Genomic DNA, 15,653 nt, shown 5'->3' with positions numbered 1-15,653 from the left:
ACCATGTTAGAAACACTATCAAAAGGTTTCAGTACAAAATGTCTCGTGCTGGCTAACTGGACGTACTCCACAGGTCTCAGGGCAAGCCCCGACAGGAAGGACTAACACTGGTACTGATGCATCTTGACTTTGGTCTCCTCCAACAGCGGGATTGGGAAAGTAATTTTTTGCCATTTTACATATTGCTTTCTTTGCCTCATGGACGTTTCCTGGGCTATTCTCTCTCACTGGCAAACCCTCCAAAATAAGAGATCAACAAGGAAACTGAAAATGCTGTGTGCCTGTGACAAAAGGAGAGGCCGTGGATTAACCCAGGACAGGGACAGGAGCAGCCACTCATCTTGGACTGTTACCCGATGCAAGATGGATGTCAACAACAGCTTGATGATACAGCTGGATTTGGGCTACCTGACAGCAATTGGCCTGCCATGGGATTCGGACACTCGAACTGCTACATCACAGCACTCCCTTGGCAGTCAGGAGGCCACAAGATGGAGAACTCTCCCATCCCCCCAAATTCCTGGGATTCCTGTTAGACCAGCCTCTGTAAACCATAACAACAAGGTGGTCTCTTGGGTTGCTCATGAGGTCCACAGGACCCCTTAAAACCATCCTTGGTGTACCAGTCTTTAATTCTGTGGATAAGCTACTAAGGTTAGTCTGACTACCAGGGTTAGTCAGGGCTAACCCTGCTGAACGGAAACTATTTTCCTCGAGGTACACTAAATGACAGGCTGTAGGCACCCATCATCACCTGGATCAAAACAGCCAATTTAATATGTTCCGACAGAGAAACACCCACAGAGAAATACCATCCCCAGGTAAGACAATGCTTCCAAGTTCAGGCCAAAGTGAACTTCTGGGGCAGCTGGGAAACTTGTGAAATTACAGCTAATTGGGAAAGAGTAGTGACAGGAACAATTACCTTTGCTGCACATACCAACGCTCCCAACCTCTGGAGCTGTGACCCCAGGTAAGTGGGCAAGGCATAGGCAAGAGGCCACCTTCCGTCTGGGCTCACGGCCCCACCCTCCAGCCAGTGCAAACAAATCTATCAAAGGGTCCTGTGACCTCTAGCAGAGAGCTGGAAGAGGAGAGGGCTCTGGGCATTCCTGTCTCCTCCCACTCTCCGAGCTGACTCAACTCCAACTGACTCTCTGCAATGAAGAACAAGAAACCAGGCCCCAAAAAGTGCAAGAAACAAGCTATGGCTTTATGAGGACATGGGGACTTCAGGGGCCATGGGAGTTTCAGGAATCACATATTAAATTGGCTGTTTTGATTCAGGTGATCATGGGTGCCTCCAGAAGTACTATGAGTTTCACATGTCTGTGTGGCCAGATTCCTCGGGAAGAGAAGAGACAGATATACAGTGGAGTCTGTACTGAAGGGGAGGAGGGAGAAGGAACAGAGGATGACCTATGGGAAGGAAGTCTACAGGCACCAGGGCCTATTACATGCACTCACATACGGGCACATAGAGACACGCATGCACTCATGCATAAACATACATACACATGGGCAAAAATACATACTTGTATGGGCACGCATGCACTCACAGACATATACAAACGTGCACACAAACACATACACAGTCATGAACACGTGCACAGACACGTGCATAAAGACATGTACAGTTGTACGCGCACACATGCTCAGACATATTAACATATGTAAGCAGATGAGAGCCCACAGAGAGACATAGGCACACATGCATGTGCTTACAGATACAATCTTTGGGAAAGCCTGGAAGAAAGAAAGGAATATTTAGTTACTAATTCCTCCAGATGTGAGACCAAATCCCTGCTAGGCTATGATTCTTTTATGTAACCACTGACATTGACCTGCTGAGCCTTCTGCCTATCAGGAGGGTGTTAAGTCTGAGGAAAGCCAAAAATGGAGAATTCTGACCCTGCCCAGCAGTCCTGGGCCATGCTTATACAAGAAAACCTGCCCTGTCAATACCAATGTCAGAGATATAAAGGCAGAGGATTAGATGTGGGCTTGGTGGGACCTCCTGGTCAAGCACTGATTCCCAGACAGTGGGTTCATCCTGAGCACCTCAGAACCTCAGGGTGAGCACAAGATTAAGGGCTCTCTTCTGCACAGACAGTGAGAGGGTTGAAAATGAGGGTAGCTCAGTGAGAGAGCACTGGGCAACCCCCACAAAGGCGCATCATTCCTCGGTACCTCTGGCTTCAACAGCCTAGCAAAAAATGTCTGTCCTGTAAGAGATACCCAAAGGCATGAATGGAGTGCGTTAAAACCACTTCCAGAAGTGTCTGAGTACTCTGACCTAAGGTTCCAAACAAGCTGAATGGTAAGGAGGTAAAAAGAAAAAAGAAAAAGAAAACACACATGGCATAATGTGACGGGTCCCCGAGAGTCCTTTAGGCAGGGAGCCGGAATATGGTAGCCAGAATATGGCAGCATGCATGTTTAATATCTCCCCAAATCCGCTGCAGTCCTTTCCCCCAGCTCTGAAAGGCTGTGAATCAAGCCGGTGGTGATGGGAGATGTGTGGGGACAGCCAAATTCCAGGCAGGCCGGCCAGAACTGCTGTCTGGAGCGAGTTACACGGAGCCAGCAGCTCCATCTTCTGACTGCAATGAAGGAAAGTGGGGACTGGAAAGGAAACCCACAGGAGCCCTTAGTTGTGCATGAACCCTACACTTCCCTGTTCTGAACGGCACAAGGGCACTACACCTTCAGTCACTCTCATTCCCCTTCTTTGTGCTCCCCATCCACTACAGGGCAAGTAGGGGAGCGATGCCCTTCATAGGCAGCCTGGGAAACCCCTCTGTCTGGTTACCTTTCTAGGACACCTGTCTGCTCTGCAGGTGCCTGTGTGGCTCGTAGACACACTCACCTGGAGATGGAGCCTGGAAGACGTGCCAGCTGTGGCTTCCATCAGCACGCCATCCTCCTTCCGGGTCCGGAACATGAGCCCCAGGTACCAAGGCACAGAGATGGTGATGTCGAGGTCACTCCAAGACACAATGCTCTCCCCAGTGAAGCGCTGCGGGTGTGGCATAGCTGCAGATACAGACCAGGACTCTCAGGCACCTCCCGAAATTCGGCACAGAGCTTCTTCTCAGCTACCAGCCAGGTGAGGAAGGGGTCTTTCATTCTAACTCGAATGCTAGCTTCAGACTTGGGTCTGTGCTCAGGACTACCCTAAGAGCCCAGCAATGGACTCTGCAAATGCCCACCATGGTTTTTGTATATCTCACTGGGTAAAAGGAGCCCCGAGGGTTACCAGACACATCCCAAAGCGTGGTAAGGACTTCCCTCCCTCCCACCCCCAGATAGATATATGGCAGTCAAGGGGTAGTCCCATGGTGCTTGGGACATGCTTGGGAGTAGGTGGGTGGCTCCATTCTCTAGGCAGGGGATCATGGCCTATTTAAGACTGAAGGCAGAGTGGGGCCCTAGCATGAGTGTATGCATTGCTCCCTGCTCTTGACTACGGTGACTACATGATGTCACCATTCTCTCCCAAGCTCTGCTACTGTGGCATCCCTGTCATAACAGAGTTACTGTGATCTGGACTCATGAGCCAAATAAACCCTTTATCTCTTAAGTTGCTTTTTGTCATAGTGTTTTTTTTTTTTTAAGATTTAGTTACTTATTAAATTTATACAGTGCTCCCCCTGTATGTATGCCTGCACGCCAGAAGAGGGCACCAGATCTCATTATAGATGGTTAGGAGCCACCATGTGGTGGCTGGGAATGGAACTCAGGACCTCTGGAAGAGTGGCCAGAGCTCTTAACGTCTGAGCTACCTCTCCAGTCCCTCACCATGGTATTTTAATGCAGCAGCAGGAAAGAAACTAAGATACCACTCAAACCCTGGAGCATCTCTTGAGTGATGGAAAAGAGGCCCAATCAGTAGCAGCTGTCAGAAGAGGCATCCTAGAACTCAACAGGGCTCAGATGTGTCCCCACAGTTACCTTACTCTTCTGACCTTCATCCTATAGAGATAACCCCAGGTCCTGAACCTCTTTCCCAGCCTCACCTAGTTTGCTGTGTGTTTCCCCCTCCCAACTGGCAGTCTAGGGAGGAATGGACAAATCCTTACCTTGTTCACAGTTCTTTCCACCAAATCGGAGAGGACACTCACATAAGTACGTGTTCCACCTGTTCACACAGGTGCCCCCGTTCTGGCATAAGGTCCCATCACAGAAGTTCCTCTGCGAAGCACAGCCTGCGGGGCAGAAGAAGGTGACCCTAAGGACCTGCGCCATCCCCACACTGACCCATGTGTGAATACAACCAGCTGGAGACCACCAGCCAGGAACTTGCTGGCCATGGTGAGGACCCCAGGCTGGAGTGTGTGGAGTTCTCAGTTTTACCCATATCTGAGACTCAGGGTTCCCATACCATCCCAGGGTCCGATATGACCACCTGGTGACCAGTTCAAGACCTTAGGATTGTGTGCCCAGGTAAGCAAACAGCATTCCAACGTCCAGAACACAGCAAACCGCAGGCTGTGGTCATGCCCACCAAACCAACGTCTCTATCCATTTCCGTGATGCCCTCACCCACAGGTAGGTACATTTCAAGAACTCCCTGGAGTGGGCACAAATGTCCAGCAGGCACCATGCTAGCCCTATACACCCAGGGGCTGTGCCTACCTGCCCTGGTGCCATTGTTGGCGATAAAAGCAGCCATGTCCACAATCCGGCCATCGATGGACAGGTTTCGCATGCATCCCACAAACTGCCGGCTATGCACGGGGAAGTCTTCTGGCAGGTTGGGGACACCGCCCAGAAGCAGGGGACCGGTCAGATCCAGTGACCTGGGAAGGCAAAGCCATCTCCTGTGATATCGGGCCTGGTATTCTGCTGCTGGAGGCTTCAATCACAAGAGCAGGTACTAGAGGGCGGGAGGCAATCTGCTTCAGGGTCACTAAGGGCACCTCACAGCGTCTCTGACCCTCAATGTCCTTACACTAGCATCATTTCCCAACAGATGGAGGTTTTCAGGTAACTAAGGACCCGATACTGAGTTCTACGCTGCAGAGAAGGGAGCATCTCACAGTCCATTGTAATCAGAGCAGAACTCGGCCTCCAGCAGGGGCTGCTGAGGTCCCAGACAAGGCTCTAGGCACAGTTCACCAAGAATGTAAAGCAGTTACGTGAGGATGAGGAAGGCCATGACCTTCATCAGGTTCACCTGAACATGAACTTCAAAAACAGGATCAAGATTCAGGGCTGGGGCAGTGGTAGAGACCTGTAATCCTAACCCTAAGGATACTGAGGCTGGAGAATTAGAAGTTGGAGGACAACCTGGTCTGTATAGGGAGACATTGTCTCAAAGCAAAAAAAAAAAAAAAAAAAAAATCAGAACCCAATGTTTTATATCCCAGCCACAAACTATCAGCTAGGACACCGCAAGAGCGGGTTCTCAACTTTTGATGCGTTATTACCAAAAGGAAATAATGCCAGGCCAGCCCTGCATGTGGGTAACCAAATTTCTTTATCCTGGGATCAAGCAATTCCTGTGAGACCCCAAACCAGCAAGGACAGCCTAGTCCCTTCTGCCTCATGTAATCCAGAGTTCAGGAACCAGAAATCCAGGAAGACAAGGCAAGACTGACTTCCCTTCCCAAAGATGCCTAATGCTTAGCCCAGGCTGGCCTCAAATGTACTATGTAGACCAGGCTGTGAAGAATCTCAATAGGTGTGCCTCGGTCTCCCAAGTGCTAGGATTATTGGTATGCCCCGCCACACCTGGGTTGACAGGTACCTCTAGGGAATTCATTCTGGAGGGTTCTGTGGTCTGAGAGGAAAGATGCTTATCCACAGGGAAAGAGTCTGATACTAGCCTAGAGAGAAGATACCAAGGGACTCTGTGTTGGCCTGGGAAAGGTGATTTGTTTAGAGCAGTGGTTTTGGGCGCCCTGTGTCACCCCTCCAGGAGTCTCACTTCTTGGAGCCGCTCTGAGTGCCCTGGGCAGCACAGCTGTAGTTCCCAACATAACTTCCAAAGTGCACGGCCACAGCTGCGTCACAGTCATCCACAGTCACCACAGCCACCTTCTCTCCAGACGGCCCGTGGGGCAGGCCCAGGTGGCCAATGTTGGGCTGTGGGGACAGAAAGAATAGAGTTTGTCAGCTCTGTCAACCACCATGCCTGGGTGGGTGTCCCAGCTCTGCACACTCCCTGCAGTGGTGGCATGTGCATGAAGCATGAGGTACCCTAGCTCCTAACCTGCTACATGGGGTACAGGAAATCTTCCCAGAACACAGGGCCTTCTCAGAACCTCAGAGTGAGAGGTTGCTGGGAACAGGGCTGTGGCAGTTAAGGCAAACCAAAGGCAGAGAGCATGGGGGCCTGAGACAAGATGACTGGGGTCCACAGTGGTAGCCAGCACCCAGGGAAGGGTATGCAGGACCTTCCCTAGAAAGCTGACTTATAAGTACATTTTTATTTTTGCCAAGCATAAAAATCCAGGACTACAAACAACCACGAAACAATAGAACTAAATATTCCTGTCCCATGGCTGTCCACATCCAGATTCTCCAGGCTGAGAGGAAGAAGAACACCTGTTGTCTAAGCCACCCAGTTGCTAGTTCTTCCTTACGGGGTGGCCTTCAGACACAGCCGTGTCATCTCATAGGACCCTCTTTTTGCCCCTCGCTGGCTTCTGGCCACCATAACTCTGGGTTCAGGTTGCAGCTTTCTGGCTCGAAATATGGAGACCTGTTTCCCAGACATCAAAGCTGGGGCCTGATCATACCAAGGACCCACAGTACTGAGCATCCATGCTGGCTTCACTCTCAAATTATCTTCATCCTGAGCTGAAGAGATGGCTCAGTAGTTAAGAGCACTCACTGTTCCTCTGAAAGTCCTGAGTTCAATTCCCAGCACCCACATGGCAGCTCACACCTAATGCTGTCTTCTGTTATACATGCAGACAAAGTACCCATATACATAAAATATATAAATAAGCCTATAAAATGATTTTTCATCCCTCCACTGGTCTGAAGTTGCCTCTTCTATGTTTCCAGACCAGACCCACTTCTCAAGAACCTCTTGGCCTTGGCCCCTTTGCTGACATCATATACCAGCGTGGGCTCCCACCTCCTCAAGCCATGGCTCCCACTCAGGGACTACAGTGAAGTTTTCCCGACAGGGGCTGCCACCCAGAAATGGCTTCTTTTCCCAGCAGCCCTCATGGTTGTAGGCTCTTGGTGGGCCCTCTTGAGACAACCATTTTGTCCACCCATATAACCTCTGAAATCCTTCTAGGAACAGACAGGAATCAACTGCTCTGCCCATACAGACAAAAGGGATGAAGGTCTTGGGTTTTAGAAACAGGCAAACAGCCAGAGGGCTGGCAGGCTATGCTGACACAGGCAACTGGATTTCCTTTCTGCCTGTATATTGGGGTACCAAAGCATTAGGACCTGTGTTCCTAGGTGCTGAGACCATAAATGCAGGGTGATGTCATCAGACCTTACAATTGGCACAGTAGATATCTAAGACTCTTCTTCATGGAGATCCTGACAACAGCTTTCTTCCCCACAAAAACCCAATAGGCCTAAAATGAGTATGTTGGCACACCCATAGTCCTAGAACTCAAGAGGCTGAGACTGGGGTATCACTTAAGTTTGGGAGTTTCAGGCCATCCTGGGCAACATAGCAAGACCACAACTCAACAAACCAAACCAATGGGCCCAGTGCTGCCTCTGGCTGTAACAGTGCTGGGGCTGCTTGCATTAACATGTTCCTTTATACTGCAGGAAATAGCCATAAATATGGAGACTATAATTAAATCACCCTAAAGCCTTTTAGGAGAGGATGATTGCGTACCTCATTCCAAATAACACCCCAGGATTCTCTAAGAAGTGTGGCACCTGTTTGGTGTAGATGTTGAGCTGGAAGATAGGTGTCATGGAGAGCTGGTAACAGGAGCTCAACCAGTTGTCTGAGGTGTATGACTTGGGGTCTATCTGCTTGGGTCACATACCCTGAAGTAGTGGGTGACATTGCCACATAGTCACCTGATGTGAGCCCTCCACTGTCTCCTCCAAACATCTGCCCTAAACCAGCTCATGGCAGTAGTTCCTCTGGGTATAAGGTAGGGTTTAAGATTAAAATACCTGGGCTCACAGCAAAACTTGTTTGCCAGGCAAGCATGAGTGACCTGGGTTCAAATCCCCAGGATCCACACATAAGCTCAGTGTAGCTGTGGATGCCTATAATTCCAACACTGGGTGGGGGATGGGGGAGACAGAACCACAGAAGCAGCCAGCCAGCCTAGCTGAGCACTAAGCTCCAAGTTTAGTAGGGGGGAAAAAACCTAAGATAGAGAGCAACTGAGGAAAATATCCGATGATGACCTCTGACCTCCACAAAACACAAGTACACCTGCATACATTATCTGAGCCCTCAAAATCCAAATTTGTGAACACACACATACATGAATACACGCACAGATACACTCACATAGATACATACGCACTCACAGTGGTTTGAATAAAGCTAGCCCCCCCATAGGCACATAGGGGGTGGCACTATTAAGAGGTATGGCCCTGTTGGAGGAAGTATGACACTGAAGGCGGGCTTTGAGGCCCAGAGTCACTCTCTCTTCCTGCTGCCTGCCAATCAGGATGTAGAACTCTCAGCCCCATGTCTGCCTGCACGCTGCCATGCTTTCTGCCATGATAATGAACTAACCCTCTGAACTATAAGCCAGCTCTAATGAAGTCTTTTCTTTTGTAAGAGTTGCCTTGACCATGGTGTCTCTTCATAGCAACAGAAACCCTAAGATATTTATTTACAGAGATACACACACACTCAAATATGCATAACTTATACACACACACACACACACACACACACACAGAGAGAGAGAGAGAGAGAGAGAGAGAGAGAGAGAGAGAGAGAGAGTAGACAATCTGTCCTGTTGATGTTAGAAAAATTGTAGTGTCTACTAAAATATGAGTCTCCCACAAACCTTTCTTCTGGACCCGAGGGGAGCCAAGTATCGTAGGTCAATCTCTGATTATCTGTTTCCTTAGAGAGCCCACCTCTGTTAAGTAGTAGTTAGATGGTTATAGAAAATCATCCGTTTTCTCACTCTGGAGCAGCAGCTTGCTTTGGGAGATTGGTGAGGTACCCATTAGGGATACTTAAGTGTTAGGTACCACGCTGAGAAAGAAGGACCATCCCCAGGCTGGACGAACCCTGTATCATCTCCGTAGCGTGTAATTTACATTTTTGGGAATGGGTGTGAGTCTTTCGAGGGTGGATGTAAACAGCCTTTACTCTCAGAGGCTTTAATGAAAATAAGCTGCAATTTACCAAATTGTGATTGCCGCACACTACAGCTCACAATCGACAGCTCAGCACCATGGGACTCAAGGGCAGACGGGGAGGAAAGAGAACACTGGGGTGAAAAACAGGGGGCAGGGAACAGCTCCTGCTGATAAGGAGCAACCGCTACTGACACCTGGCTCCATTCCAAGGGATCAGAGATGGTCCTAGGGCTCTGGGGTGACTGCTGCTGGTCATCACCCCAAAGCATGCACCGTGGCCTTGTAGATAGAGAGTGAAGGAGCTTGTGGCCAGAGAACCAAGCACGTGCAGGTCAAACACAATCAGGAGGAGGAGAGAGATGGGGCAGGGGCTGGGTAGGACCTGCTGGGGCTGGGACTGGAGCAGCCAGGAAACAGCAACCTCAGGGTCTAGGTTCCTGGCTGTCCAACCATGGGCTTACCAGCTGCTGGGGGAGGGGAGCTCACTGACAAGGTGAAAGAAAAAGAAACCAGGAGTGGTGGTAACACACTTTTAACCCCAGCACTTGGGAGGTAGAGGTAGGCAGATCTCTAGGAGTTTGAGGACGGCTTGGTTTACATAATGAGTTCCAAGACAGCCAGAAATACAGAGAGAGACTCTGCTTCACAAAAAGGGGGTGGACAGAAAAAAAGATACAAGTAGGTGACCAGGATATATGCAGGGGTGTCCTCAGAGACAGTGGCTGGCCACTGCAGGCAGGGCACACCATCCCACTCCCAGGGACATGCCCACAGAAACAGAGACTCAAGACAAAGGAAAAGAAATCAGGTTTGCACATCTCACAACAGTACTTAGAATTCCTCTGTGACAGTAGGAGCAACTAAAATGCTCCCTCAATAGAGGGACAGAGCTAGCACTGGCCCATTATTTGCTACAAGGAACTGGTACAATGCCACACACCACAACCTCAATGAGCCCTGAGGCACGACACTGAGGACTTGTATTATGGCCATGCAGCCCAGATACCCAGAACATCCATCCACATCCACACTGAGGCTGGCTGATGTCTGTGGCTGCTGGGGAGATGTTGGGCAATCAAGAGCAACAGAGTATCATTGTCAGATTGGGAGAACATTCTAGATTAGAAGGCACTGTTTCCATACTGCACAGTGTGGTTTTGTTTTGAAAGTTTGGGCCAGGTGAACTTCATCCAGTGTTCTCCATTCATCCACCCTGCTCTCTAGGGACCTCCTCTGGAAGTCCACCTAAATCGATCTCTTGGCCCCTCAGCTGCTCTGGCGGATGGTGATCAAGAAAGTTGGCTGTTGTTGGTAAGGGCTTAGTAAGTGGTTTGGATCAAGACAGGGGAGCCAGATGGGAATGCCTTGATGGAGATTTTGGCAGCTTCTTTGGTCAAAGACAGACAGGTGGGTTGGGCTCGGTTGCAGAGCCTCACCTAGCATGCAAGCGCGTCTGGGTTCTGTCCCAACACCACCACAACAGAAGTAAGTATTCTTTTAAAAAGGGCATTTGGCTTTTTATTCAGTGGGTCAAGACACTATTGAGTGTCATGGAATGGGAACATGAGTTTGACTCATGGAGGAAAAGACAGAATGGATTCTTCACAGCTGTCCTTGAACCACACATACCATGGCACTCACAAACCCACACACACACAACACACACATGCAAATAAAAACGTGATTTTAAACAAGCTTTTTAAAGGAAGGAGAGGCTGGGAATATAGCTCCATTGGTAGAGTGCATATCCAGCGTTTGGAAAGCCCGAGTAAAAACCCTAGTACTTCCCATAAATCCAGGCACACATCTGTAATGCTGGCCCTTGGGAAGTCAAGGTCAGCTTTAGCTCTGTAGTGGGTTTGAGCTAGCCTGGGATACATGAGATCCTGTCATGGAAGGAAAAAATTTTAAGTAAAATAAAATGAGAGATGGCGGGGTGGGGGGTTGGGGAGAGCCCAGGGGAGCAGAGAGACAAACACAGGGAGAGCTCCCAGGCAGAAAGGAAATGGCCAGTGGGTGGAGCCACCACAGTAACTCCTCTACCACTCAAGAAACCAAAGGCTACTGTGTTCTTCAAGGTGAGGCTCCCAAAGGCCGGCTCTACCAATCTGTGCAGATCCGGACTTCTGATGCCAAAGCCTCACCCGAGCCTGTCCCTTTCATTTTTCTCCAGCGTATTTTCTTCCCAGTGTACGGCCCCCTCCCTGAAGCCTTCCACTTAGATGCCCAAAATATCTGCAGAGAGCTTTTGTGCGCACACAAAAGCCTTTGGTCCTCCAAGGTGCTCACATTTCTGCAGTCTTTTAGCCCTGCTAGAGACAATTCCTCATTGGGAGGCCAGTGGGGGTTTGGTTTCAGCGTGGGGGCGGGCAGAGTGGGGTGCCTATGAAACCAGATGCAGGTACGGTGAGGTTTACCATGTGAATGGATTCACACTCGGTGTCAGAAATGAGCAGCTGGCATTCATAGCAAAGAATTCACAGATGGCTGGCGCCCAGGAATGTTTGCAGAAGGTGATGTGTTGTGCTGTCATTTCTCCGACAGCACCCCTGTGTCCACCCTGCAGTGTCTGCCACCCATGGGCTAGCACAGGCACTTCCTCCCCACCTCAGTTGGCCTTCTCTGGCCATTGAGGCCCCTAGCATGTGTATGGATATATCCCCCAATGACAAAGTTGTGTTTGTGTCTCTTGCGCTTCACATTAAAAGACAAAGGCAAAAGTCTAGCTGTCCTGATCACAGACACGAGGGATGTGGGGAAAGGGCACACCTAGGGAACAGTTCCTGGTCACTCCTTTACCGGTACCTATCCCAATATCTAAGACAAGACCCACTAAGCCTAGGCTATACAATGAGCTAGCCTGGGCAAGCTGGAAGTGTTCTGGCAATGGGAGAGCACAGGCCAGTGCTTACAAGAAGTATGCACCTGTACCTTCACACCCGGCATCCTCAACACACCCTCACTGGGGCTGATGTGCCCATGCACAGAACACAGGGGTAGACTGGAAGAGGATGAGGAAGATAGACGGTACGGAGGGGGGTGAGTAGGAGGAAGGAGGGGGAGCAGCAGCCATTCTACCAGGCAGGACACGCCCTAGGCTGCTGCCTAGCTCCTGGAGGACTTTCCGTAACAGCAATGGAACACAAAGGCCCAGGGTGAGACTGGGAGCTGTGAAATTTCCATGCAGGACGACCATCTGACCAGCCTATGTTTAGGAACGGAAGCCAGGCACTTTATCTCCCTGCTCTGCCACCTGTGAGAGGACAGGCTGCGTCCTTGTACCTGCAGCTCGACAGAGGGGCACCCAGCCAACACCCCCCCGGGGGGGGGGGCTCGCTGGCCATCCCCGGTCCCTTGGCTGGCTTCTATTACTCACTGAACTTGGCTTCAAGGGAGCCATTTAACATTCCAAGGACGGAGATGGAGGATCGATAACCAGGGTCTCATGCGTCACCCTGTGACCCACAGAGAGGCGGCAGAATGTGCCCGTATGGAAGTGTAGCTACTCGATATTTATGGAATACCCAGGATTCCATAATAGGCCAGACAGGAGCTTGCTGCGTCGGCAGGAAACACAGCCGGAAAGAAACAACTAATTCACACTACAGCTCAGGCTTGTGGACAAAGAGAGCTTTTATGGTAACCAAACCCCTGGGGTGCACTCCCATAGGCTCACATGAAACACCACACTCCCCCTTTGTTGGCAAGAGGACTTTGTGCAGTGGAAGAGTAAAAAAAGAAAGAAAAAAAAGTAAGGTCACTTTGCTGTACCCTTGGTCAGGACAGTTTTAGGTACTGCGCGAAAATTAGCTTTATGAAAACGTGTCATGTTTATCTTACATGGCCTTCAAATCCAAAGATTTGTTGAAAAAATATTTTTAAAAAAGACCCCAAAATGGTTCATGCTAGAGATGCTGATGCTAGAGACACACAGAAGGATCACCAGAATTCAACACCCTCATTTACCAACATAACCAGCACACACACCGTTTGCAACACTGTCTTGAGACTTCATACCTCAAAGAACCTGGAGGTCCCTTGATGAATACCTTAAATCCCAGCAATCGGGAGGCAGAGGCAGAAGCAGGAGGATCTCTGTGAGTTCAAGGCCAAACTGGTCTACAAAGTGAGTTCCGGGACAGTCCGAGCTACATAATGAGACCCTGTCTCAAAAACAAATAAAAACAAGAACCTGGAGGTCCCTGGGAAAGACTTGCCCAAGTATCTGAGCACCTTGGTTTTCCTGGACTAGCAGAGACCCTCCCCCATCATGAGGGGATGAAAAGTAGGGGTCACAACCCACTTCTGGATCTTGGGGTTTCACATGCTGCACAAAGAGAGATCTTAAACCATGTGAACAAGCCAAGTGAGTCATCCTAGCCAGGGCCAGGCAGTTCCTAAGAATAAGATCTAGATCCAGAGGTCAGTTCAAGGTCACCCTGAGCACAGGTATTCTCCCCGTCAGAGAGAGAGACTGTGGTCTTTGTACCAAAAACACACTTAGCCTGAATATACATGAATGTACATGGCAACCCTTACTCAGAAGATTTATGCAGACAAGGAAAACATCACAACCTATACTGACATTAATCACGTCAGTTTGATTTATTATCACTTGAAAACAATATTTTGCAAGCCCTTTTATTTATTTTTTAATGTGTATGGGTATTTTGCCTGTGCGTGCATGCACACCACTCAACGTGCAGTGTCAGGAATAACAGGAGAATGACGAATCCCCTGGAATGAGTTACAGATGCTTGTGAGCTGCCAAGTGCATGCTGGGAACCAAACTCAGGTCAGCCAGCGCTCTGAACACCTGAGCCTCCATCTCCAACCCCCGATAGTTTGTCATTCCTGTACAATGCTTTCTTTCCCTCTTTACCCCTTCCTTCCTTTACCAAGATCACATCTACACAGTATCACCACAATATTCACACAGTGGATGCAGTTTGCTTGCTCACACATTTACTCCCTAATTATAGGGTATTGGGAAGCAGCTTCTGCTATGCACAAGCTATGAAAGGAGAACTGATTTTTGCCCATGTTTTGAAGGGAAAAATGCAGGAAAACCAGACTAGATGTTGTAACTTGCTACTGAGGACTTGGATTGCCGGGCTTAACTTACTGGGCTATTATAGACTTGATGGAAAAAAACTCAAAACTGCTGCCCAGGAGGAAGGAGGAGGGAGGAGGAGGAAGAGGAAGGAGGAAGAGAAAGAAGGAAGAAGAGGAAGGAGGAGGAATAGGAAGGAGGAGGAAGAAGGAGGAGGAGGAAGGAGGAGGAGAAGAAGAATAAGAAAGAAGAAAAAGGAGAAAAAGAAAGAGAAGAAATAATGAGGAGGAGGAGGAAGAGGAGGATCACCCATTCTCTGGACATCCCTTGAACAAGAAGGGCCCAAGCACCCAATAGGCAGTCTGATCTGGGAGAACTTCACAAGCTCCATCAGCTACAGGGGGGGCAGTATGACAGTCAAGATGGTGATGTCCCTGTGTTAGATGCCGGAGGCTGAGTGAAGAAACACATGCTGGGCCAAGTGGTGTGCATGTCTTTATCATCAGCACTTGGGAGGCAGAGGCAGGTGGATCCTGTGAGTTCAAGGCCAGCCTGGTCTATATAGTTCCAAGACAGCCAGAGCTACATAATAGAAAAACTGTCTCAAAACACCAATGCACACATGCACACATGTTCCAAGTCACAGCTGGTATACCCTCCAGAGCAAGCACAGCTCACCTGATCTCAGCTTTTCTGACATGTGTGCCAGCCCTAGTCAGGTCAATCCCTGAGACATCCAAGCGGGTGGTACTTGTAGTGGTGCCTGTGTCCCCAGACCCCATTGGAGCTCCCTGAGCAAAACAAGGTGTAGCCAGAATCTCCCAGGAAGCAAAATACTCCAGAGGACCAACTGCAGGCAGGTTCCCTCTCCTCTGGTCCATGCCTCTCTTGGAAGTAGCCAGATGCCACTGGGTTTGGGATATGGGTAGTGCTCCTCTTTTAATACCACACACACACCCGGGTGCCGAGAGGTGACTTAAAAGAAACAAAGTGCTGAAGCCTGAGTTTCAAGTGCAAAGAAATGACTTAAAATGCTCTTACTGATGTCAGCCATCAAATGTCACAGGTGGAAAGGCTTAACTGTTTTGTTTTTTAAAGATTTAGTATATGTATGTTTGTATGTCTGTCTTCAGACACACCAGAAGAGGGCATCGGATCCCATTACAGATGGTTGTGAGCCACCATGCGGTTGCTGGGAATTGAACTCAGGACCTCTGGAGGAGTAGCCAGGGCTCTTAACCACTGAGCCATCTCCTCAGCCTGCTTAACTGGCCTGGGGAGGGGATGTTGGGGGGAGTGGTGTGTCTACAGTGAGGCCACAACCACAAAT

General features: G+C 49.5%; 1 protein-coding gene across 1 annotated transcript in view; it reads right to left on the bottom strand.

Annotated features, from left to right (window-relative positions):
- Positions 1-15,653, bottom strand: part of CELSR1 (cadherin EGF LAG seven-pass G-type receptor 1) — a gene marked incomplete at both ends in the record, with an annotated part of 127,533 nt that overhangs the window by 33,564 nt on the left and 78,316 nt on the right. The window contains 4 exons of the mRNA XM_080938998.1: positions 2,870-3,036; positions 4,083-4,208; positions 4,639-4,802; positions 5,933-6,090. Coding sequence (XP_080795124.1) covers positions 2,870-3,036; positions 4,083-4,208; positions 4,639-4,802; positions 5,933-6,090 — 615 coding nt within the window. The remainder of the gene's footprint in view (positions 1-2,869; positions 3,037-4,082; positions 4,209-4,638; positions 4,803-5,932; positions 6,091-15,653) is intronic.

Source organism: Micromys minutus, assembly GCF_963924665.1.
Source record: "Micromys minutus genome assembly, chromosome: 27".
NCBI classification, from domain to species: Eukaryota; Metazoa; Chordata; class Mammalia; order Rodentia; family Muridae; genus Micromys; species Micromys minutus.
This window is presented reverse-complemented; position numbering and strand designations above follow the sequence as displayed.